The 25,353-nt window shown below is 39.0% G+C and overlaps 1 protein-coding gene across 1 annotated transcript in view; it reads right to left on the minus strand.

Moving 5' to 3' along the window:
- The window catches only part of LOC308646287 (NBAS subunit of NRZ tethering complex-like), a gene marked incomplete at its 3' end in the record, with an annotated part of 80,258 nt that overhangs the window by 14,839 nt on the left and 40,066 nt on the right, over positions 1–25,353 (minus strand). The window contains exons 8-10 of the mRNA XM_081289021.1: positions 12,834–13,063; positions 9,132–9,242; positions 161–411 (exon numbers count right to left, since the gene is read on the minus strand). Of these exons, the coding sequence (XP_081145147.1) occupies positions 161–411; positions 9,132–9,242; positions 12,834–13,063 (592 nt within the window). The remainder of the gene's footprint in view (positions 1–160; positions 412–9,131; positions 9,243–12,833; positions 13,064–25,353) is intronic.

A 25,353-nucleotide genomic window follows, 5' to 3' on the forward strand; every position in this document is an offset into this window, starting at 1 on the left:
AGGTCTCTTACTTTTTCTGATATTTAATTCCCTCAGCTGTTAGGGAAGGAATTGAAAAAACAGAATAGTAACTACAGTTGATCAACTTCAATATTCTGTGTATATAATTCTAATTGTGTACAAAAAAACCCAAGTTTGAGCGGCGACATGAGCATCCTACCTGATGCGAAAACTTTAAACTTCTTCAGCAGCCGAATGTGGGTTTCTGGCTTAATGGCATGTCTACCTAAGTCTGCACATCCACTGTTTTCCAGAAGAGTGAAATAATACAGCAGCCTTTCGTGATCAAGGCCACCAATAGTGGGGTAAATATACTTGGCCATGTGCTTCTGAAAGGCTTCAGGATCAGTCTTCAAAGTCTGGAGGAGATGAAGGGCTTGGGCCCGCTTTTCAATTTCTCCTGTGGACAAACTGAAATTAAGAGCCAAAGAAAGTGTTGAGATTTGGTTCCTTTATCCAACAGCATAATTTTTTAAAACTCAGCTGGAAAGTCTACTTCATTCAGATCCCTTCCTCTTGCCTAATCAAAGACTTTCAGCCAGCAGGATCCAGGAAGCTCTTAAGAGAGGATAACAACACACGTCGGATGCCGACCACTACACCGCATGGCCCTCATATCACGTACGGGCCCAGCAGCCCTGTGAAGGAGGGCGTCCCTGCATCAGAAGGGTTGTTCAATGCTTCCCAGCTAGAATACAAACCAAGATCTATCAGCTTCCACTGTAAATCATTTACCCATGTCACAAGAAAAAAATTTAAATCTGCACTTCAGTATAGAAACACTACAACCTTATTTCAAGAATTCAGGAAACAGCGAGGGGAAGAAAAAGTCCAAACTTTCAGGCATAAGTGTTATATCTAAGAGTCTTGAATTGATATTCTATAGATCCCAATTTTATACTGTGTTCAAATAAAATGGCAAAGAAGAAATAAGTGTATTTTCTCTTGAATTAACTTTAGTAATACTACTTGAACAAAACACATATCTTAATATTTTCATACTAATGTAAATGTCTTCGTAATATAATAAAAACCATTTAAGGTTAACTTATTGGGGTAAAAAAAAAAAATCAAGCATTTTTTTGTTTGTTTGATCTGTGTTTTGGACAGAAAGGAAAGGAGTCCACTTTGGTCTACGTTTGTCCCTGGATAGAATTATCAGGTCTAGTGTCACCACAATGGCCTAGAGAAAACGTATTTTTAGTGCTCCAATTTTAAGGGTCCTTAAGGCAGCCCTACAGACTAACAGAAACGTCCAGTTTCCAAGATTCCCACAGGCAGAAATAAAAGTATCTGGGGGCAACAATGAGACCCTGGGCAAGAAAGTTAGATTTCAGATGACTTTAAAGCAACCTCTCTGAAATATGATACCCTGTTTACTAGAAATACCATTTTTAGAAAGTGTCAAAGGGGATATGTGTTTGGTTTTTGTACATGAACAATATAAATTGTGTTTTAAAACTTTTATGAGACTATAAAAATTCTTGGGATAAAAGAGACAATCTATAAAATCAAAATATAATTTTAAAAACGTTTCTTTTTACTTTCACTTCAAGAGAAATGTTGTTTTCCATTAAGACAGTTCAAATACTTGCAAAAATATACCTATCTATAAAATTTTCCTTCACTGCCTCTTCTGAGTCACTGACATGCTAAATATTCTGATACCCATAACATATATAACTATTATACTATGATGGCATAGATCACATTACATCTTGTTTAACTTTAGTTTATCAGTACCAAGGTCCAGTGTGTGATACAAAAGAACCATTCAATAACATGACTTACAAATGCATGAGTGGATGTCCTTTATAAATAGGTGTCATCTACATACAAAGCACTGTGCTCTGGGAAGGATATAAAGATTTACAGCACAGAACTCTCCTCCAGGTCTGAAAATCGAGTTTAGTTTTCCGTACTTGGCATTGAACAACAATGCAAACCAATGGTAAGTGCTGACAAAGGACATAAAATTGTATTCTAATTAAGATAAAGACGACTAAAAGCTATGACTGCAGAAGTAGAAATCAATGATAACAGAAGACAAAGAAGTACTTGAGTTTGACATTGTAGAAAGGAATGAAGCAGAAATAACATGATTCAAAGTACCACAGCAAGAAAGCACAAGGCCTGATCATGGAACAGGACAGCAGAAACGGCGACTGTTCGGAAAATACTCTTGACCCTATCATTACTCTTAATTGTGCAATGTCATCTCTGGGGGAAAAAAAAAAAAAAAAACTGCACATGGTAGTATAGGAAAGTGACTCACAGTAACTTACAAAATGAGGTCTGAAGACATGAGGAGATAAATAATAAGCCATGTAGCCCCGATAAGATGATGCATATTGACAAAGACTTGCAAGCAGAAAAAGGTGCAGAACAGAGAAGAAAAACAAATTTGCCTTGATTATGGTGACAGCTAGGCTAGCAAGTTAAAACTGGGTCATTATCAACTCATAGTTAAAGAAACTGCTATCAAGATAGGTTACATGACTTGCCTAAGTCCAAGCATCCCGATCTGTCTGGACTCAAAAGTCTAAGTTTGTCCACACATCACACAGCAGCCATTGACTCAAGAAGGTCAAGTGTCCAAACTAACAACCGCTTGAGAAACAGCACAGAAAGCACTGCTGCAATGATCTCGAAGGGCTCTGATGTCACACTTCACTCCTAACACCCTGATAAACAGTATTCAAGACAGATTCATCCACAAAATGGAAAACAATGACTAAATCATAACAGTCTATTTAGTTCATCTGTGTTTGACTCGATTTTGGATCTAGTCTGTCTCAATCAACATTAATTTTTCCTGTGCCCACCCACTTATCCTTCTGTGCCTACAATTCAGTTTGCCTCATGTGCAATTTTACCTAATTATCTTGTCAAGACAGATAGTGGAATACCTTTACTGACACTTTATAAATACCCAAACCTCCCTTTTCAGTAAATTACAATGTGCTGAGATCTTTTATAGATGCCAGTAATCAATAGCTGTTTTAATAGTTTCCATTGAAAGACGCTGTTATCTTCCCTTTGGAACAAGAAATGAAATCTCTGCCTAGAAAACAATTCCAAAGAACTTACATTCAAGAGAGTAGGAAGAAATACCATGAAACCACTATGGACTTTTCAGTAATCAACTTAATGATTACCCTTAAAAACAGTTTAAGTACATTTTCCTGAACCAAGTTTAGGTATAAAGCAACTTAAACATACAGTGCATATTTAACTTTCAAAGATTAACTACAGGAAGAAGCTAGCGTTAGCTGTACTCGATGCATAAGGGATAAACTTTTAGTACTAATCCCACCATCAAGGTGTTCTGTCACGGCTTCAAGTTGCCAATCGCCCCAAAATATGACTCAAAATCAGCAAGTATTGAAAGTTAGAAAAGAAGTTTATTTAAATACATTTTTCTGTACTCAGTCTAAGACTGAGTGATAATGCAATTCCATTAGCTGACTGAAAGGGATACTTAGAATGTGAGAGGGAGGAGGAAGAAAGAGAATGGGAGAGGGCTGCAGGGCGAGGCTGAAGAGAGCAAGGGGATGGGATTTAAATGGAATTTAGCAATAACCTGCCAGTGCTTCTGCCCGATTGATTGCCTCGTTTACTCCTTACAGTAACTCTCTGCAGAAGACCTCGTTATTCTTGTTCTCCGAGGTAAGCCAAAGTACAGATAAAACTCCCATAACTAGTAAGAGATGGAAACTGATTCCAAGTTGGGTCTCCCAAATTCAGATCTGTTTTACTCAATAAAGCAACAGAGCCAATATTTTCATATGAGATTGTATATGAGAGAGACAGTTCAGTAGAGTACTTATGGCCATTTCCCCAAAGACTAGTCAGTCACAAAGCATGGAGGTCTACAAATCCACAGGAATGACCAGCATGCTAACTTACAACTACTCGTGCAAGGGGATCAACCCAAGAAGGGTAGGGTGTGAATGCCTCAAGATGACCCCGACACGGCAGCCTGGGGCTGCAATGCAGCTTGCAGCAGCACCTGTGACTACTATAGGGAAAATGTAGGCAAAATGAATGTCACTAACTTTTCAAAAAAAAAAAAAAAAAACACCCAGAGAGTTGATGGAAGAATCAGCAATGAATATCTCAGACTAGTTTCTGTCACACTGATTCTCCATGAGTTCCTTAATAGAACATTTTCTGCTATGAATGGAGTGGTCAAATTAAAAGCAATGGAAATTAGTTATCTTCATTTTTTAAGGCCTTGTGGATTTGTGTGTATGTGTGTGTGTGTATACAAACAACAGTTCTGTTCAAGTTCTCTCTCCTTAGATCAAAAGAAAAATCAAGGGCTGGAGATGGAGCTCAGTAGCAGAGCATTTGCCTGGCATATATATATATATATATATATGCAAGGCCCTGGGTTTGATCCCCAGCCCTGACCAAAAACAAAGAAAGAAATTAGAACCAAATTTATGGCTCAATTTAAAAAACCCTGAAAGGCCCATGATCTGAATATCTACATGCAACATTCCCTACTCTAATATGTATCTTTCCTGGTCCTGGATTTTTGTTTTAATTGTCAAAGTTATAACAAGCCTTTAATAAACTGAGGTACCTTAAATTCTAGGAAATAGGTATGGCTTTAAATCTCCCCCCTTCATATACTAATCACTCTGATACCACCTCCTCAATTGTGTCAGGGTCTTCAAGGGAGAGGAACCTGGAAGAGGTAGACAGAATACTTTACAACAAGGCAACCTGGACACAGACCTCACTGAATGATCAATAACAACCCCAAGTCATAAATTTGGTCTCATCTGCTTCAACTCAGAAAAAGGCAGATTCACTACAGTTTGTTCTATCTTCTCACAGAGATACCATGTTCTTGCCCATCTCTGCATTTGAGATGAATGAATCCTCCCTAAAGAATATGAAATTCACTATGAAAAATAGCACAGCACATCTAGGGTCCCTGTGAAGAGGAACCCTTTTTATGGTACTTAGTAAACTTGCAATTTACCTTTGGGCTATTTTAGGGGACAGGGAGAAGAAGGGGTCCCTATTAGGTTATAAGCTACATGGGGACAAGAATGTGACTCAGTACATTGTGCTTAGAATACAAAGATACTAAATAATAATACCATCAACAACATTAATAGATATAGTTCTAGTATACCAGACACGTAACTCCAGTATTTTAAAAGGATCCTGTGTCCAAAACTGAGAGACACTCATGGAGTCAGCAAAATTAACAAAAATTACAGTAAGAGAATTAACCAGAATAGTACTGAAAGAATCACCTAGGTACACAATTTCCACAGATTTCTTCCAATCTTCACAACCCTCCAGGGTAAGAATAATAGTCCCTATAACTAAGAAAACAGTGACTTAAGAGAATTAGGAAACACTCAAAAGGCTGCACAGTTGGTGGGTCTGGCCAGTAGCACTGGATCTTAAAACTTGATTTGATTCCAAACCCCATGCTGACCCATCAGGTCACATGCCCACTGAGAGCTCCCGCTGTCTGTAAGATCCACCAATGTCTAGTGTAGCCTCAGGGTGAAATGGATACTAAATCTGCAGTGAGTGACAAGTCTACCTCGAGCCTCAGGGCAGAACATACTCCAGCAGGACTAAGCAGCCATGAGAGACTGTCCAGCAGTTGCAAGTGACTTAGGCATGACCATGGAAAAGCAGTATACTGCTTAAAACAGTATAAGAAGGGGGAAAAGAAACCAGGAACTCAAGTATGGGTGTTTATGAGAACTCTGAGAGCTACAGGGAATAACTGCCCTTAGTGAGGCACTGATCATGCATTGCCTGCTGTAGGTTAAATATTTTACCATTAAATCATTTTATTATTCCTTAAAGTCAAGAAAATGAACTTCAGGGAAGTGAATGTTCTGGTCTAAGGACACAGAAATAGGATGACATCAATAGGATCTGATCTAGCCATCCAACTGGAGGCTCATACTCCACAGGCTGAGGACATTCCACCACACCCGACTATGAAGCTGCTGTGGGGGTCACACCTCCAAGTCCACCAAGAGAGGAGGGAGAAGGTACAATGACAGGGGGATGAACTCCATGGAGGGGAGGGGTGATTTTTTTTTAAAGGAACAGTTTTATTTACTAATTTACTATTAATTCAACCAATTAATGATGGGCAATTTTTGTATTAACAAGGCTGATTTCTAATAATCAGATTGCCAAGTTTGATTAACTAGTTGTCTGGAAGAGGTGATGCACACTTGTTGCCCCAGTTACAAAAGAAGCTGAGGCAAAAAGACCACAAGTTCCAGAACCGCACAGGCAATTTGGCAAGACCTTGTCTCAATGAAATTTTTAAAAAGGCCTGGAGTTACAGCTCAGTGACAGAGTGCTTGCCTAGAATGTGCAAGGCCCTGGGTTCAATTCCCAGTCCACAAAGGAAAAAAAAAGTTTGAATAGTAAGGCAAAGGGTTTTAAGTAAAGAACACAGAGGACCTAACACACTTGCTAAATCAATATCAAGTGCTTTGCCACTCACAAGTAATGATGCCAGGAGCTAATGATTTCCTGGTTTGTAATTGCTGTGCATCTGCATAATCACACTGCTATCAGGTATAATGACATGCCAGGAACAGTCTTGTACATTACTCCACTGCCTGATAATTTATAATATATTCAGAGACCAATGAAGCTTCCTGTTTTTACAGATATGGAATCCTTTTATGTAACAAAGAAAAAAAAAAGAATTAACAAAATGCCATGATATTTTTTTAAATGCCAATATGCACATCAGAAGAAACATTTATTTGAACATATTATTATGCCTCAAAAATAGTGAGGCCAGGGCAGTATTTATCATAGATAACAGTGTCACCATGTAGTAACCTGATGAATACTTAAAATGAAGTACTTAAAATTTCACTGACTAATAAAAATTAAAGATGCAACATCATAAGCATCTCTTGACCCTTCAGCAGGATTTGACCCCACTCAGTTCTCCCTGCTTCTTAAAAGGCTCTGGCCATGATACCCTTCAGCACCATTCCTGTTCTCCCCCTCCCATCCTACTACTCTCCCCTAATTCCTTTTTCTAGCAGCTCTCGACCAGCTACTATGAAGGCCCCCATGGTTGCTTCAAGCCTGCCTCTTTGACCATACACTCCTCTCCAGAGCGCGCGCACACACACACACACCTTCTGTACCAGCGACATGCACATAACTCCCAAGCCAGTTCCTCTGCCTCACCTTCTCCTTTGAATTCCAAATCGCTAAGTTCCAACAGCTGACTGCCATTTTTGGGGGGACAGGGGTGTTTCAGTACATATAACTTCCCATTCTCCACCCTGCTTGACCTCCATAGAGTGTTTCATCTCACTGAATGATGCTACCACCCAAAAGGTGGACCAAGTAAAAAGCTGGGGATGAGAGTGGGTGGGGGGATTGAACATAGGGACAATGAGCTACATCCCCGTTTCTTTTTATTTTGAGACAGGTTTTTGCTAAGTCAGCAGTGTTGGCTTCCAACACATGATCCTTCCGTCTCCCCTCCAGAGTTGCCAGGATTACATGTGTGTACCACAATGCCCAGCTGGGATGCTTCTTGATGTCTCCCCTTTCATTTGCCTTTATATCTAATTTATTCTTGTTAATTAATATATTAAGTTCCATCTATTTTACCTTTTAAATATCTCAAACCCATCTTTGCCTCACCTACACTTTTAAAGCCGTACTCCAATCTATGGTCACCTGTGGTGCAGACTATTGCTATAATAGTGCCATAAATAGTCTGTATATGTCTATTCTGATTTCCTTCAGATCTTTTCTCAACATAGTCATGAAAGTGATCTTTTTTTTTGTTTTTTTATTGATTATTTAAAGCATTACATAGCTCATGATATATCATCTTTCATACATTTGACTCAAATTGTGTTTTGAACTCCCATTTTCACCCCTGAAAGTGATCTTAAAGTGAAAATCTGGTCATACCATCTTCCCGTCCTTCATCCAAATCCTTAAATAGCCTACTATTTAAATAGCCTACTATTCTTATGAAGAAGTCAACAGCCCTTGCTGACACCTCCATGTTCTTGGTGCATCATCTGGCTTGTCTCATTTCGTGCCACGATCCCAACTCACTGGACTTCACCTACCCTGTTCCTCTGCCAGGCTCTCAGACTCATCATGTTCCTCAAAGGGCCTTGGCACTTACCATACTGTCTACTTAGGAAATGATTCCTTTATCCTTGTAATCAATTCTGACTCAATATTTAGGTCTTAGCTTGTAATAGTCTATTTTGCATTACTATAATGAAATTCCTGAGGCAGGCTATCTTATAAAGAAAAGGTTTACTTAGCTCACAGATCTGGGGTCTCAAGGGTCCACATCTAGCAATGGCTTTCTTGCTGGTGGAGTTCCTAGGCTGCATACAGCATCACAGGCAGCACACATGTGCATCTATATCCTTAGGCCCCTCTTTTTTCTTATGTGGCAACCAGATTTAACCATGGGGACTTCATCCAATCTTATCTAATCCTGATCTATTTTTGAAGGTCCCACCCTCTAAACACCATAGCAGGATCCCATTCTCCTATTCACCCACGATGGGTGTTAAATTTCAATACATGAGCACCTGGGAACACTCAAACCATGGCCAGATCATAGCACAACTCAACCCACATCTCCACAGTAAAGCCTTCCCTAACTATGCCAAATCGCATAACTGGTCTCTCTTACATAGTACCTGTCCTGTTTTTAATTTCACATTTGGTTATGTCACTACTTGATTGTCGTCTCTCACTGTATACCCTATGTTCCAAGACAACCAGGATGCCTGCTTTTGCTCTCCACTGTATACCTACTAACACTGTGAATCACCACTGTATACGTACTAACAATGTGAAGAGTCTCAACAGAAACTGCTGAATGAATATATAAATGAACAGTAAAGTATCTAACTCAAGGCTCTTATTACTAAAAAACATGAATAGGCTATTGCTTAACATTGGTATATCAAAAATGTGAAAGGGAGAGAGTACTAGGAAAGTAGTCTATTATAGCTGAGAAGTAAACCTGAAGTTGTACGCTGTAACTTCAAGATTTTTTTCTAATAGACTCTGAAAAGAAAAGCATGGACATTAAACATTCATATGAACTTCATGCTTACCCACTGTCTGTGAACAGGAACTCCAAATGGGTCATAAAAACTTCCCAACGGGAGATGCTATACCGCTGTGCCAGAGAAAGAGCAATGTTGTAGACATTTTCTTCAAGAGTCCTTTAGAAATGTCCACCATGCACAGGAAAGAGAGAGAAGGAACACATTACCTTCATCGGCAAAGACAATTTTCATTGGGATTGCTCTCCAGCTGTGAGGGTAGTCACTACAGCCCTTAATAAAAGCCATTTTATAAGAATTCAGAAAACGACTTCCAAGGAATCTGATTGTTCCTTTTCGACCGAGTACACAGCAATTTACCATGAATTAATCTAGACCAGTAATTCCCAACTATGAGTAATTCTGTGACCCAGGGAAGATTTAACAATGTCTAGAAATATTTTGATTGTCACAAATGGTGGATGGGAAGAGTGCTATTGGCACCTAGTGGGCAGATGCTAGAGATGCTGTTGAACACCCTACAATACATAGGACAGGCCTACCCATTACCCCGCAAGAAAGAATTATCCAGTCAAAATGTCAGTAATGTTGAGGTTAAAAAATTCTGATCCAGATTCTAGAGCCTCGGCAAATAGTATATCTCTACAGTGAGGTAGCTCTCTGAGAAGTCATAGTTACTTACTCAATAAGCATGTTTTCTCTGTTGTGACAGGTACTGTGCTGGTTATTTAGGACATAAAAATAAACAAGATATTTCTTGAGGAACTCACAGTCTACTAGATGATATGAGATGTGAACCAGTAGTTAAATACCATGGGGATAGAGTTTAAAAAAAGAAGACTACTAAATGCTGTGACAATAGAGATAGGAGAGTAACAAACTTGAGCTGGAGGCTGAAACAAGCATTAACTAAGCAGAGATGGTCAACAGGAAGGACAGAGAGATGGAACTCTGAGAAATGAAGCAGAAAGGGCTCCTGAAGTTTCTAGGACATGTACCTCATTCTATAGGTAACTGAAAGTAAGTGGAAGGTTGAAACCAAGGAATGACATCACCAGGGTTGAGATTCTCTAGGCATATAAAGAAGTACAAGAAAATGGTCCATGGTGCCCACATTAAGGTCTACTGCAAAACCTCTAGTTCCCAGCAGAAATGCAAGATGGAATTCTTGTTTGGCAAGGTATGGCCCAAATCAGCAAAGTACAAATGAAATCTCTGTTATTAACTTCTCAGACTATATTCACCCTAAGTAAACCATGACATATATGTTTGATTAGCCAGGGGCTGGTAAACATTTTCTGTAAAGAGTCATATAGTAAATATTTCAGCTTTACTGCCGTAGTCCCTGTCGCATAGCCTTTTTATTGTTTTGTTTTCCACAAACCTTTAAAAATATGAAAGTCGTCCTTTGCTCATGGGCTATAAAAGAAGAGATCCAGGGTTAGATAAATTTGTCAACCTAGGGATTAGGTCACTGTCAACTGAAATCTTTTCTTATTTTTTGAGTACCTGTCTCACATGACAGAATGAGAATCTGTTGCGAGTAGGGACCATTATCAATTCTAGGCATATAAAGAAGTACAAAGAAAATGGGGGTCTATTTTCCTATTATGGGGGTCTGGCACATCGCCTGGCATTGGGACATACTGTGTTTAAGTACCGGTATTTTTTTTTTTTTATCACTTGATAAAGATGGGAGGGAACAAATAGTGTCATATCCTCTTCAAAACCACCCTGTCTGACCCCTGAAAAGGTATTATTGTAGACATGTGTATAATGACTGACTTACAAAAAACAACTGTGAAATAGATACACAACAAGCAAGAAACTAAAGAATGGTCACATTGTAATACAAGTGAAGAAAGAGGAGCAAAACAAGAAATGGGTTTTATAAATCTATACAAGACACTGAAATGCCATCTCTAAAATCAGAACTGGTAAGGCTGAAAGCCTTAGAAACTTTCACCACCTTAAACAAGCCACCCAAAGACTGCTGTATACTTTTCTAAGCAACTCAAAGTACAGAAGATTCTATACTTATCAAAGGCATGTATTTGTCCTTTGATATATACTTCAAATAGCATAGGCTAATTGAATACTTTAAAAAGTAAATAAAGGACAAACACTAGCAAAATGTAACTAATGACAGAAGGCAAGCCTTACCTTATGAACTTTTATTCTGCATAATAATCCTCTTCTATGAAATCATGAACACAGCATTAAGGATTACAAAATGCCCAAAGGAAAAGCACAGTGAATTTAGAATTAGAAAACCCAGGCTCATCTCCTGCTGTAGGACACTAAGCAATTCCTTAAAGCTCTCTGATTCTCAAATTCCTCCTCCAAAAAGGAAGGAGACTGAACTATAAGATGTCTTATGTCTTTTCAAATCGGACATTAAATGACTCTGAAATTATGAACTTCCAGGAGGATAGAGGGGAAGAGAAAAATATTCTATATTTCTCCCCTTAACTGAGAATGGCCGGGGATTGTTTCCATTATTTTTTGAAAATTTCTCCACACCCTGCCTTTTTTTTTTTTTTAAAGATAATCTGGAGTGTCTGATAATAAAATTATCAGAGAATATCAAGGCTACTTTTCCACTTTCTCAAGGATTTAAATGATACCATGAAAACTGACATACCATTACCATAATCAAGACCATTTTTGTTATTTTGAAGGAATCTGCCCTGAGAGATGAATGACCACTAAATGTGGCACAATTTAGCCTTAGTTTCAAGGTTGGAAGCTGAGACTGCACTGCACACCTACTGCCCCTTGAGAATGCAACAGGATATAGGGAAAGGCCTGTGGTGTCGTGAAGATGCAAAGGCTTTGACACATGACCGATCCAGGGTAAAGTCAGACTAGCAATCTGTACCATCAACTGAAACTCCTAAGCAACATCCAGCTCAATGAGGATATGGGACAATATGTGAACTCATGAGGTTATCTATGATAAGATATTTAAAGTTTACAGAGCACTTTATGTAGTGCCTTGCCCATAGTAAGCACTTAAGAAGTTGTGATGTTAAAAACAAACTGTCTTAATAACCATAATGTGTGAACATACTTTCCCACCTCCTGACATATAAACACTTCTCATCTGATCTAAACTCCTGAAACAAAAAACAGACATCAGTATTAAAACCAAAAGGAATTCCATACCTAGAAAGCAACTCTTACAACTGTCCCTTGAGCTGTACTGTCACCTCATCCAAGGCCTTGCTCTTCTCTTGAAAGGGTTAAGGCACAAAAGGAAAACTGGCAGCTGCTCCTTGCCTCTGACAAAAGAAAACTTGTGCCAGGCAGCTTCTCTTTTCTTAGAGGCCCAGAACCAATAAAGGCATCTGAACCTATGTCACGGGGTCTTCCTTAGCTAGTCAGTCAACTGTCTCTCATATTAACATACTGGAGAAATTAAATTTGCATGTACTTTGGAAAGTGAGGTTCCTGACCAGGAATACTAATTTCGTCATAATCTTGGTATTGGACTATTAAAGTCATGGGAAACTTTATAAAAAAAAATAATAATCCCACTGCTTACTATTTAAATCTGTGGCTTACGATGTCTGCATTTACTGATCTTTTGGGAAGACACATACATTCCTCATATGAATGGAAAAAATGCAGAAAGTCCTGCTAGTACCAACCATTAATGTGAATCTTCGAGGAACTGGAACTAATAGTCTGAATTTTACTTGTGCTCCATTTTAAATTCATCCCTCATAAGACAAAGGTATCACTTACTCTGCCAAGCCAAGGATAGTTTCCCTTTTATACTGGTCATCCGCAGTGAACCTCTGCACATCCACCCCCTTCCGAAGGCCCTGAAGTAGTCGTGCCTGAGTGAAGTCCAGGAGGCACTCATTGTAGTAGTGTAACTGCTCAGTCAGTGAAACAAGGTCTTCAGGCCAGGCTTCATGTCCATGTCCAGTCACATGCCTGGTGACCGTCTTGATTAGCTCTTTGGGATCGACCTGAGAAAGGCATGGAAAGACTATATTTTATACACAATTGTATAGGCATGAGCAAGTAAGTAACAAAGAGAAGATAATGAAGTCCACTGGGCAGCCTGGTTGGCCCTTCATACTATGGTCTTTTAATCAAGGCTCACAAATGCCCTGGAGCCGACTGCAGAGGTGGTTCTTAAACTACTCTGAAGACTACAAAGATAGGACAAAGAACAGAGTCCAGGAACAGGTTTCTGGCTCACAGCCCTATTCTTTCAACTTACAAAGTACCTTCTTGCTTTTACCACTGCCATAAACCTACATCATCTTTTTGCTCTAACCAACTGGTCACTTATAATAATTCACTCTAGAAGAAGTTTTCATCATCATTGCCTCTGACTAAAGTTTTGTGGACCACAAGTGTTCTCCACAAGAAAACTGCAGTTCAATAATTCCATTATAAATGGCTGGAGAGCTAAGGAGAAGAGTGTTTTCTCCAGGGATAAGTGAAGGCGGGAAAAAAACCCCACCCCAGCTCCCAAAGTCAGAATCTCTTCTAGTCATCTAAGAAAGCAGCCAACCAATTTTTACTCTGCTTGATTTGAGGCTCAATGGGATTATTGTTCCATGATTCTTAGCAGTTTCTCTAATAATAATAAAACCATTCAAATAGAACAAACCCAGAATCCAATAACTAATAGGAAAGGAGAATAAGCGATTAAATAGCCACATTTATTTATATTGAAGTTGGTCTGGGGTGTCAACGAAGCAATAGAAACTCAGTCATGATACAAGAATTATTTAATGGGGAGCGTAATAATTGAACAGCATTAACTCAATCACTTTGATTTCTGGGAAGATGTGGTACAATTTTAACATGAGCAAATCAGGGAAAAACAACTTAGAATTTACTTTTGGTTCTCAGAAATGCACTCCTAATTATAGTAAGCTGTCAGCATGTCTAATGTGTGAAAACCATTATTTTGAGCTACACAGGAGATTTGTCAATGTCGAGTCTATATCACCAAACCTAGCCTAACAGTTTTTCTCTTGATCCTATTAAGGAATAATCTGGGAGTGTGGATAAAAAACAATTAAAGAAACCTTGAATTCCAGCAGGTAAATGTGTGTAAAAATCAAGCTTATTATATTTAAATTTTCTCTACCTCTATGCATACTCTGAGTCCTACTTTCAAAAATAACAGGTGAAAAGAGCTTGATTTGAATACTAACCCTATCACAGTAAGACATGGGAACATCTTTCATTCATTTAATAATTTTTGTGCACCTTCTATGTACCAAGTGATAAGCCCCTTTTCTCTAGAAATAGTCTATTAAGAAACAATCAATATGCAGCAAAATGAAAATAAACCCTTATCTCTCACCATGCACAAAACTCAAATCAAAGTGGATCAAGTACCTAGGAATTAGACCAGAGACTCTGCGCCTAATAGAGGAAAAAAATAGGCCCAAATCTTCATTATGTGGGATTAGGCCCCGACTTCCTTAACAAGACTTCTAAAATGTAAGAAATAAAATTAAGAATAAATGGAATGGACTCAAAATAAAAAGCTTCTTCTCAGCAAAAGAAACAATGAGGTGAAGAGAGAATCTACATTTTGGGAGCAAATATTTGTTACATGCACATCAGAGTACTAATATCCAGGATATAAAAAGAACTCAAAAAACTTAACACCAAAAAAGCAAACAACCCAATCAATTAATGGGCTAAGAAGCTGAACAGATACTTCTCAGAAGATATACATTTGATCAACAAATATATGAAAAAATGCTCAACATCTCTAGTAATTAGAGAAATGTAAATCAAAACTACTCTAAGACTTCATCTCATGCCAGTCAAAAACGGCAGTTAACAAGAACACAGACAACAATAAATGTTGGTGAGGATGTGGGAGAAAAGTGGTGGGACTGAATATTGGTGCAACCAATCTGGAAAGCAGTATGGAGATTCCTTAGAAAATTTGGAATGGAACCACCATTTGACCCAACTATTTCACTCCTCGGTCTATACCCAAAAGACTTAAAATCAGCTACTATAGTAACTCAGTCACATCAATGTTTATAGCAGCTGAATTCACAATAGCTAAACTGTGGAACCTATCCAGATGCCCATCAATAGATCAATGGATAAAGAAACTGAATGACACACACACACACACACACACACACACACACACCCAAAATATTACTCAGCACTAAAAGAGAATAAAATTATGGCATTTGCAAGTAAATGGACGAAGTTGGAGAATATTATGCTAAGTAAGCCAATCCTCCCCCAAAAAACAAAGGCAGAATGTTCTGATAAATGGATGCTGATCCATAATTGGGGGGGGGGAGCGGGCAGCATAGGAAAAATGGAGGGAGGGGAAGGGATTGGGCATGGAGGCAGGAAAGATGGTGTACTGAGATGGACATCATTATCCTAGGTATGACTACACATCCGGTACGACGCTACATTGTGTACAACCAGAGAAATGAAAAGGGTGCTGCTGCAATTGGGTACAATGAATCAAAATAAATTCTGCTGTCATTCATACCTAATTAAAAGAAATAAGTTTTTTTTTTTTAAAAAAGGAACGGGATGGGACCAAAGTACCCAAAGGTCATAAACAAATATAGAAAAAAAAAGAAACAAGCAAATAATTGCAAATATCAGAACACAAGTAAGCATGGGGTACTATGGGAATACAGAAGTGTGGGACTCGGGCAAGTGTCTAAGAGTTCTCCTTGTAAGAGGTTAACATGAATGCTAATTACTCAGGTGTCAGTAGTAAGATAGTCAACGGGAATACTAATTCCAGAAAAGGCTAGAATATGTGCTAAGGCCTTCATAGGCAGATAGAGCCAGAAAGAAAGATGAAGTGAATAAACCACATCTAACTGCAATTAGTTAGCTATTTGGGAACCAACTGTCTATAACAGTATTTCCAGTGATGGATATAAGCAAAGGGGATCCAATGCTTCCACTCTTAGAAAGACTATGGCTGACATCAACCTCCTCCTCCCCTTTCCACCTGTTGACTGAACCCTTTGGAGTATCACCCTGAAGCCATCATGGGCACAGTCTCCTCTGTAGTTTTCTGGTACAGGGATGTGGCTCATGGGCCAGCTAGCCCATCCACACCTGCTCTGTATTCCATCATAAGGGGGGTGCTGTACACACTTGGCACTTCAACTCAGTAGTAAGACATCTTATTTCTATTCTCCTTACATTCTCATACAATTTATTATACAGATTCCAAGGCAAAGAGGAGAGCAAAGCTACAAAATGGCAGCACTCAGCAATAATAAGCATAATTATTGCTACTAATATTTATGCAGCTCTCATCCAGAAAGAAAGTTTTGAGTCTCCACATAAAACCTGCACATTCATATGTGACAAAAAGGATGGATGAAATCTCCTTTTGCCAATAAACAAAATGTCAGGGTATGGTGAAATAAGCAGACATGCAGAAGCTAGCAGACGAGTGACCTTGTGCAAGTTACTTAACAACTATGAACTGGCAGTAATAACACAGCTTTCAGGGTTGTGAGAACATATAGTATACATGCTCCTATATATTTTAGGAATCAAGTCTGGCAAGATGCAGGCAATTTGAAAAAAATGAAGAGAATGATGGAACTTGCTAAGAGGCATTTAACACACACACACTCACACAAGCACTGTCTTTAATTGTACCTCTATTATATAACTTACATTGCCTTCTCTTAACATTACATTAGAGCATCTGGAGAGCAGAGACCATGTTTACTTCATGAATTCACTTTTTCCAGAACACAGTGTTGTGCATGCACCAGGTAGATGGTGAAGTTGGGCACACTGAGCTGGCTTTTTTTATTTTTAGTATTTTATTTTTTATTTGTAGTTGGACACATACCTTTTGTGTAGTGCTGAGGATAGAAACCAGGGCCTCGCACATGCTAGGCAAGCACTCTACCGCTGAGCCATAACCCCAGCCCCCTGAGCTGGCTTTTAAGTCAGTAGTTCTAGTTCATATTCCCATACATAGCTCCCTCACTGAATAGAGGCAATTTGGAATTATTTCTTATCTGCTTCCTTGCCTATAAAAGAATATCAGTAAACACACCCTCCTTGTGGTTCACTGGGAGGCAATAATAAAGGACCCTGCTCCCCACGATTCTATGAAAGTGAACTGGACTCAGAGCTTACTCTCAAGGAATTACAAACCACTGACTGACAACAATGTACACATAAGCAATTCACAGAAGACATCTGAATACAAGCTCATTACAGAACCACAAGCCAAGAGTCCTGGGAACTCCAAGGAGGGAGCAATTGATTCCTTCTCGATCTTCTGATGCTCAGTTTCCTCAGATGGAAAAAGACGAGCTTCACCAAATGATCACCTTTCTAAGACTAAAATCCTATGAAAGTAACAAGAATTCAATCATTAAAATAAAATAAACCCTTGTAAATCCCTCCAGGTGTGGAAACGAGGAAGCTCTACATCTCTCTCATTTATTCCTCCACTAATAATTTGTTGAAAAATATAATTTTTCAGACCCACAAATTATATCCAAAAAATTCCCCCAGTTTAAACAACTTTAATCTCTTCTCCTTCACTTAAGTAGAAACTTTCTAGCTCCTCTATGAGTAATTTTTATTCCATAGACTTTGTACAAATTTATTCACTATCCCCCAAAAATATTTAAGAACAAAAATCTAATATTTCAATGGAACAGTCCTAATGGTAAATATACATGTACTGAGCCTTGGTTATTACCAAGAACCTCTTAAGACAGTTGTCTCTTAATATCTCTGTTTGAAAGACCTATCTATATGTTCTTCTCTAAGTAGAAGAACACTATTTTAGAATCATGAACAAGAAAAGCATTTTCAATTACCTGTCTGATATGCTTTCCTTTTGAGATTATCTTATGGAGGTGAACAGGGTTATTCCTTTAATTCTCTGACTGCAGGCTTCCAATGGCTAACAATTTATGGATTAATAAGTATTTTTTAAGTGCATAGGAAGGTTTTCAGGTACTTCAATTTATGGTGTAAAATAATACTAAGGAGAAAAGAGTTTCTCACCAAGGCTTCTAAGGAAAAGTAAAATTAGGTATGAGGGGAATCAAAGAATTGGAAGCAAAGGCCTAGATTGCTCATATTTCCCTCCTAAGCATCTAGTTTTCCGCTTCTAGAGTTAAGAAATAAGACTGGGTGGATAAGCATGTAGTAAGTCCTAGCTACCTCCGCCAGTTATTTTATTATTGCCACAACCTCTTTCTACCTCTTCCTCAAGGAATTTAGTTATGATTGCTTCAAACATTCAATCCAAATTTTACGAAAAATTTCCCCCATGAGCTTGTATCACCACTTTTCTTAAAATAATTCAAGAATCCCCTCTTAACCCAGTACTTCAGCTCACACATCCATGCACTACCCAAGTGCACAGCATCTCAAGCTTCTGAAGCATTCCATAAGCTTCTCACTCAACCCTCACAGCAACCAGCAGTGAGAGTGGAACAACTGGTCCTGTTTCCCCAGATACCCAGTCTGCACTTGAGGCACCTACAGCTGTAGTCTTGCAGCTGGTCCTTGGCCAACTGTCACTGCTTTCACACCAACTGACCAGGTCTCCACGAGTGTTCTACTTGGCCTCATACTGGCCATCACTCAAGGGTCTCTGGTGTATAGAATACATTTAAACTTCTGTTCCTCTTGTCCTCGCCCAAGACAATGACATGATTCATAAGATGCTGATTCCTAAGTATGAAAGTTTTAGCCCACGCGAAGATTGTGCAGGACTGCATAGGTAGCTTTGAAATATTCAGTATTCACAATGATATTGCAAAACTTCACAGTAAAGACTAATAGCATAAAAACCATCAGGAATTTAAAAAGTAAAGTGTGAAGAGTTAGATTAGTTTATCCCCCCCCCAAAAAAAAATCTGGCAATTCAGTTCTTCAGGATTTTGAATAAAATTTATTTATTTAAAGAATACGGTCAAATCGCTGTAAAAACAAAATATACATAAAGATTTGTGACAACATAATGCTCAATGACTTGGTAATATCTTTTCAGGAAGTTTTATTCAAGTGGTACATTTCCGCTTTAGGACTGTATTTTGCTTGAGATCATTTTCTACTTAGTATTTTCAATTAGTAACTTAAAAAAAACACATTTTAGAAATAGTCTACCATAGTCCAAGAAGGGCAATAGCAGGGTCAAATGGTGGTTCCATTCCCAGCTTTCCCAGGAATCTCCAAACTGCTTTCCAAATTGGCCGCACCAATTTTTAGTCCCACCAGCAATGTACAAGTGTACCCTTTTCTCCACATCCTCGCCAGCACTTGTTGTTGTTTGACTTCATAGTGGCTGCTAATCTTACTGGAGTGAGATGGTATCTTAGGGTGGTTTTGATTTGCATTTCTCTGACTGCTAGTGATGGTGAGCATTTTTTTCATGTACTTGTTGATTGATTGTATATCCTCCTCTGAGAAGTGTCTGTTCAGGTCCTTGGCCCATTTGTTGATTGGGTTATTTGTTATCTTATTGTCTAATTTTTTGAGTTCTTTGTATACTCTGGATATTAGGGCTCTATCTGAAGTGTGAGGAGTAAAAATTTGTTCCCAGGATGTAGGCTCCCTATTGACCTCTCTTATTGTTTCTCTTGCTGAGAAAAAACTTTTTAGTTTAAGTAAGTCCCATTTGTTGATTCTTGTTATTAACTCTTGTGCTATGGGTGTCCTATTAAGGAATTTGGAGCCCGACCCCACAATATGTAGATCGGAGCCAACTTTTTCTTCTATCAGACGCAGAGTCTCTGATATCAAGCTCCTTGATCCATTTTGAGTTAACTTTTGTGCATGGCGAGAGAAAGGGATTCAGTTTCATTTTGTTGCATATGGATTTCCAGTCTATTCCCTGAAGACCTTAAAAGAACATGCTACAGGGATACTGCCACATAGATGTTCATAGCAGCACAATTCACAATAGCTAGACTGTGGAACCAATCCAGATGCCCTTCAATAGATGAATGGATAAAAAAAATGTGGCATTTATACACCATGGAATATTACGCAGCACTAAAAAATGACAAATCATGGAATTTGCAGGGAAATGGATGGCACTAGAGCAGATTATGCTTAGTGAAGCTAGCCAATCCTAAAAAACAAATACCAAATGTCTTCTTTGATATAATGAGAGCAACTATGAACAGAGCAGGGAGGAAGAGCAGGAAGAAAAGATTAACCTTAAACAGAGACATGAGATGGGAGGGAAAGAGAGAAAAGGGAAATTGCATGGAAATGAAGGGAGACCCTCATTGCTATACAAAATTACATATAAGAGGTTGTGACGGGAATGGGAAAATAAACAAGGAGATAAATGAATTACAGTAGATGGGGTAGAGAGAGAAGATGGGAGGGAAGGGGAGGGGGGATAGTAGGGGATAGGAAAGGTAGCAGAATACAACAATTACTAATAGGGCATTATGTAAAATTGTGGATGTGTAACCAACGTGATTCTGCAATCTGCATTTGGGGTAAAATTGGGAGTTCATAACCCACTTCAATCCAATGTATGAAATATGATATATCAAGAGCTTTGTAATGTTGTGAACAACCAATAAAAAAAAAGAAATAGTCTACCATAAAGCTTTGAATTTCATCACTGCTTGTTTGCTTCCCTAGCCTATAAACTAAAAAATTTGTTTCCATTTTCATCTTTTGAAAACTTAAAGACTTAAAAGAATGCTAGAAAGATTGTATTTGAAGATACATTTATAATAACTATAAAGGTGAGCTGTAAGTGAAAAAAAGATTAAGGTATAGTACAATATGCATGGTTTACTCATTCACCTAAAAATAGTTATGTAAATATGTATAGCCATAAAATGTTTTTTAATAGATACAAAAGAGAAACACTAACTATTGTATATCATTTTAACCACTTGCATTTTTTGGTCATGTGCGTATCATTTCTTTAATATAAAAATAAGTTAATTAGGGCAAAGGTTAGTAGAGAAAATGAATTCCTACTGACCATTTGCCAATCATCATCATACAAAACCACAAAGAAAAATGCAGGTGAGGTGCACTGCCCCAATGATCCTCTCACAAAGCTGCCAAGTTCCAAGGCCTCTGTGGCTGGCTCAGGACACTGCTGCCCTGCATGATGCCCAGACCTTGTACCAGAACTCCTGCACATTCTATCAACCTCAGTTAGCATCCCCACAGCACATGACGACAGGGATGGAAAGAGAAAATGTGAAAAGACTGTGGAATGAGAAACAAGCTGAACTGACAACTGAGTGAAAGCTAAGTTCCACTGGGTGTTATCATGCGTAGGCAACAAATTGAAACCACTTTGATTTCAATTTCCAAGATGATTCATCAGGAGTTTGTCATATTTAATTCCAAACTCAGCAGTGCAGTTTTATGCAGAGGAAGATGCTGAAAAGACTCAAATAATGAGGCATTAGGCAGTTAACAGAAAACTCTTGTGTTCTTCAAACATCCAGCTATTATACCTACCTGTACTTCCTTTCAACCCTAGAGGTTCAGGACTCAAAACCACAAATCTGAAAGCTTAAAGAGCTTCCTGACACACTCAGTTGATATGATTCCTGAAGTTATTCACTTGCCAATTAATGGTCACTTTTTAACTACAGTGTCCTGGGGACCCAGGGGGCAGTGGTATTCCTACACTCAAATAAGGTAAGATGCACATCAATTTTAATATCCCAAAGGAACTACTTGCCTGGGGCACATGCTGCTGAGGGCCATTACCAAGTAGGAATGATGCATCGATTTCCTTGCCAGCGTACCCCATGTTAAATTTGCTGTGACCTTGCATGTGTGTTTGAGAAAGATGACCCTACTCAAGGACGAGTGTGGATCCAGGATTAGGGTGTATCCTGCAGTTTGAGGAAGTATAGTATCCCGGTCCTTGGGTTTAGGGCGTTCCCAGTTTAAGACCTTGGGTTTTAGGGAAGTTCGATGTTGAGGATTATTGCTGCTGGAATTAGGGTGTTCCTGCTGCCTGAGCTCCCGTTGAGTTCTCGTGAGATTCAGAGAGCATTTTGGGAAAAAAGCCTCGTGGAGTAGGTGAATTGGGTGGCAGCAGAACTGGGATTGCCCCAGAACGTGTGTGGAGGCCCGTGTGAGTTCGGGAATAAAGAATTGCTGTTTGAATCTACAAAGCTGTGTGGTGGCTCGTGATTCTGTGCCCAGCCAAGACTGCGGCAACATGCAAAGAGCAAAGAGGGGGAAAAGGCCAGTGTCTGTGGTGGAGGCAGGGAAGGCAGCACCTGTGGGCTGACTCATCCATATAGTGTGTGGAAGAATCGGGTAGCTTGCAGTACAGGTTGTATATGCATGCACAGAGACACACAGAAGAATTTAAATTCAGAGAAATAAAAGTTCTGAGCAGCTAAACATAGGCTTCAAAAGAGGTTGCATCAGGAAAGCACCTGGAAGGGCAAGGCAGAGCCAGCCAGTTCACTGAAGATCTTATCCGTCACTTACAGGAGCTGAGGTTTTACCTCCAGACTCAGAACTACCCATGAAAATATCCTGCTGGAAATCACCCACACACTAGCATGCCAGAGAGATCACTCAGCTCCACAAAAAGAGACGCTGCCTCCTTTGCCACAAAGCCAGAGTGGCAGCACATCCAAGCTACAGGTGGGAAAGCCTGGAGTCAGAGCTCTCAATGACAGGACAGTGCTTTCCACCAGAGCACCCAGGGAAGTCGCCACAGTTTTCTGAATCACTGTCTCCAGAGAAGATTCCTTTTCTGTAAAATGGGATTGCTCAAAGGATCAAAGACCAGAATGAATGTGGAAAAAAAAACTTAAAAGAGCCAAGTACCTCTTCAGGGTTAGTTTTATATTTGTACTGTCCATTGGCAACTCCCACAGACTTGCTCCTAAACTAACTGTTGCTGTCACAGCCCTGACATCTTTCTTGGCCAGAGAGAAGGGCCCCCACATAGCCATTGACAAAGGCTGACCACAATCTGAATGTATATCACTTTTCTCCAGGGTCAGGCAAGTCCTCTATGCCTTGAATTTTATATAGTAAAATTTAAACATCAACTCAAATACCTTACAAGAAATAATATAGTACGTATGACAGAAAAGTGACACTTCTGTGCCTTTGGTCCTGCTTGTTCCTGTCTAGAATGCTCTTCCCTCAGGTATCTGCACTGTATTGCTTATGTCCCCTTTTCTTTAGTCAAAGTCATCTTCTCAACTGAGGCCTTTCCGGACCCTATTTAAATAGTATTTTTCGCACATGCACATCCCAGCTTCTTCTACTTCACTTTGCTTTTGTTTTAGTACCTATTTGATTCACTTCTTCTGTTTATGATGCCTTTAGAATGTAATTCCTAAAAGGGGGAGGGCTCACTATGCTTCGTTCCCTCTTGCTTCTTCCAGAACACTTCCTGGCACACAGCAGTCACAAGATAAATATTTGATGAATACACAATATGTAAATTCAATTATCTTGTATGTGCTGTAGAATTACCTATGAATTTTCAGTCACCTACCCAGTAAACATTTCTATTTATATTCCAGGTCCTGCTCTATGCATTGGGAAACCCAATAAAGAAAGACAAACGCTATCCTCAAATAGCTCATTATCCAGTGAGATGAAAAGGAAAAACTCAAAAAGTAGCATACATGTGCCAAGACAGAGGCAAGTATAAGGCAGTGCCAAAGCACACGGAGTCCCCTCACCCTGGGAGTACTGAAGAAAGCTATACTAGTCAGGCACCTACCAACTAGCTTAGCAAAGGCATGGTGGGAAAAGTACTTTGGGCAGAGAGTACAACAAGCCTGAAGACAGGAAAACGAAGGAAGAACACAAAGTGATGTGTAAGAGGCAGACATGAGTTTAGGTAAAGAAATGAGACTGAATTAGGGTGAGGACATGAGGTAGAGAGATGAAAAGAAACAGAGAGGCACTAACTCTCCTCACTCTCTTAACACATCTCTCTAGAAATTTTTGCATATCTTCTTGCTGCCACTCTAATCCACAGCTCCTGTGACTCCTTTACATGCACAGACAGTGAGTGCCAAGGTCACCGAGGTCAGGCACCAAGCCAGAAGGAGAGGGTGGCAAGTACAAGATGCTCTAGGAGATCAACAATCTAGCTGACTGGTGTTCTTTCGATTCTCTATATTCAAGAAAGGTACAGCAAGCACCATGCACAAAGTAGTAGCTTTATATAAATGACAAATTGGAATGAAAGAGAAAGACCTCATTTCAGCACATGCTTTTCACTGAGATAATTCAATCAGATATATTTTGAGAACCTGACCTTCTGGGGGGAAAAAAAAATCAAGTTTGCAAGTGAAATAAGTAACTGAACAAAGTAGCAGCAGCTATTAAAAAAAAAAATCAAATTCCCCAAATAAAGTCATACATCAACTGAGTAAAAGAAGAAAACATTCCTATTTCCTGGCCAAACACAATCATGATAATAAAACTATGCCTAAGACCACTGCACACCCAATGATGACAGTGTCCTTGGGAGACTAAACTGTGGTGGGTGGCACACCGGCTGTCCCTCTTCTCTTAAATAAAAACTGATTCAAAAGGAATGTGTTCAGACACTTGGAGTAAGGGTTCTTAGATTTGTTCCGGATGACTGTGGCAGGTAAGTTATTGTCTGTTTTAGGTCAAGAAAGGAGAATCTTCCCTCAATAAAATTTGGATCGTAGACTGTGCGTCTAGTGGATTTGAAAGTTTACTCATCTGCTCTTTAAGTACTGATTTTCTTAAAATAATCCAATATAAAAAGCAGATCATTTCCTAATGCTGATCTTTAAAACTTGTCTATACAAGGAAACTTGGATGGCTATAACTTCCCATAAGCATCTGTTAAAACTTTTGTATCTACAAAAGAAGGTACATATATCTTGAGTCATAGTTAGATACTTCTGCTCAGAAATTGACAATTTTTTTTTTAGAATGTTGAAACATGTTATTCCTATCTATACAATTACTATTGTCATACCTCTGGCTTTAAAATAAATGAAAGTACAATATGGCTCAAAATATTGCATGGCCTACTTTATTAAATTAGATAGCCATCTTCCTTTGAAACAGTGAATTAAAAAGCCAATTCTTCATTTAGCCTCTCCTAATTAAGCACTTAGAAAATAAATGAAAGAAAAGTTAGGGAAAAGAATTGGTATTCATAGTAAATATCAGAAGCTCTACCTCTTACTGATACCTGGAAAAGCAACTGTGTCTAACAGAAAAGGCAAGGCCTGTCTGCCACTTGGAAGCATTTGGGATACAAAGGGAAAAAAAC

This window comes from Spermophilus citellus (genome assembly GCF_964194105.1).
Source record: "Spermophilus citellus genome assembly, chromosome: 1".
NCBI classification, from domain to species: domain Eukaryota; kingdom Metazoa; phylum Chordata; class Mammalia; order Rodentia; family Sciuridae; genus Spermophilus; species Spermophilus citellus.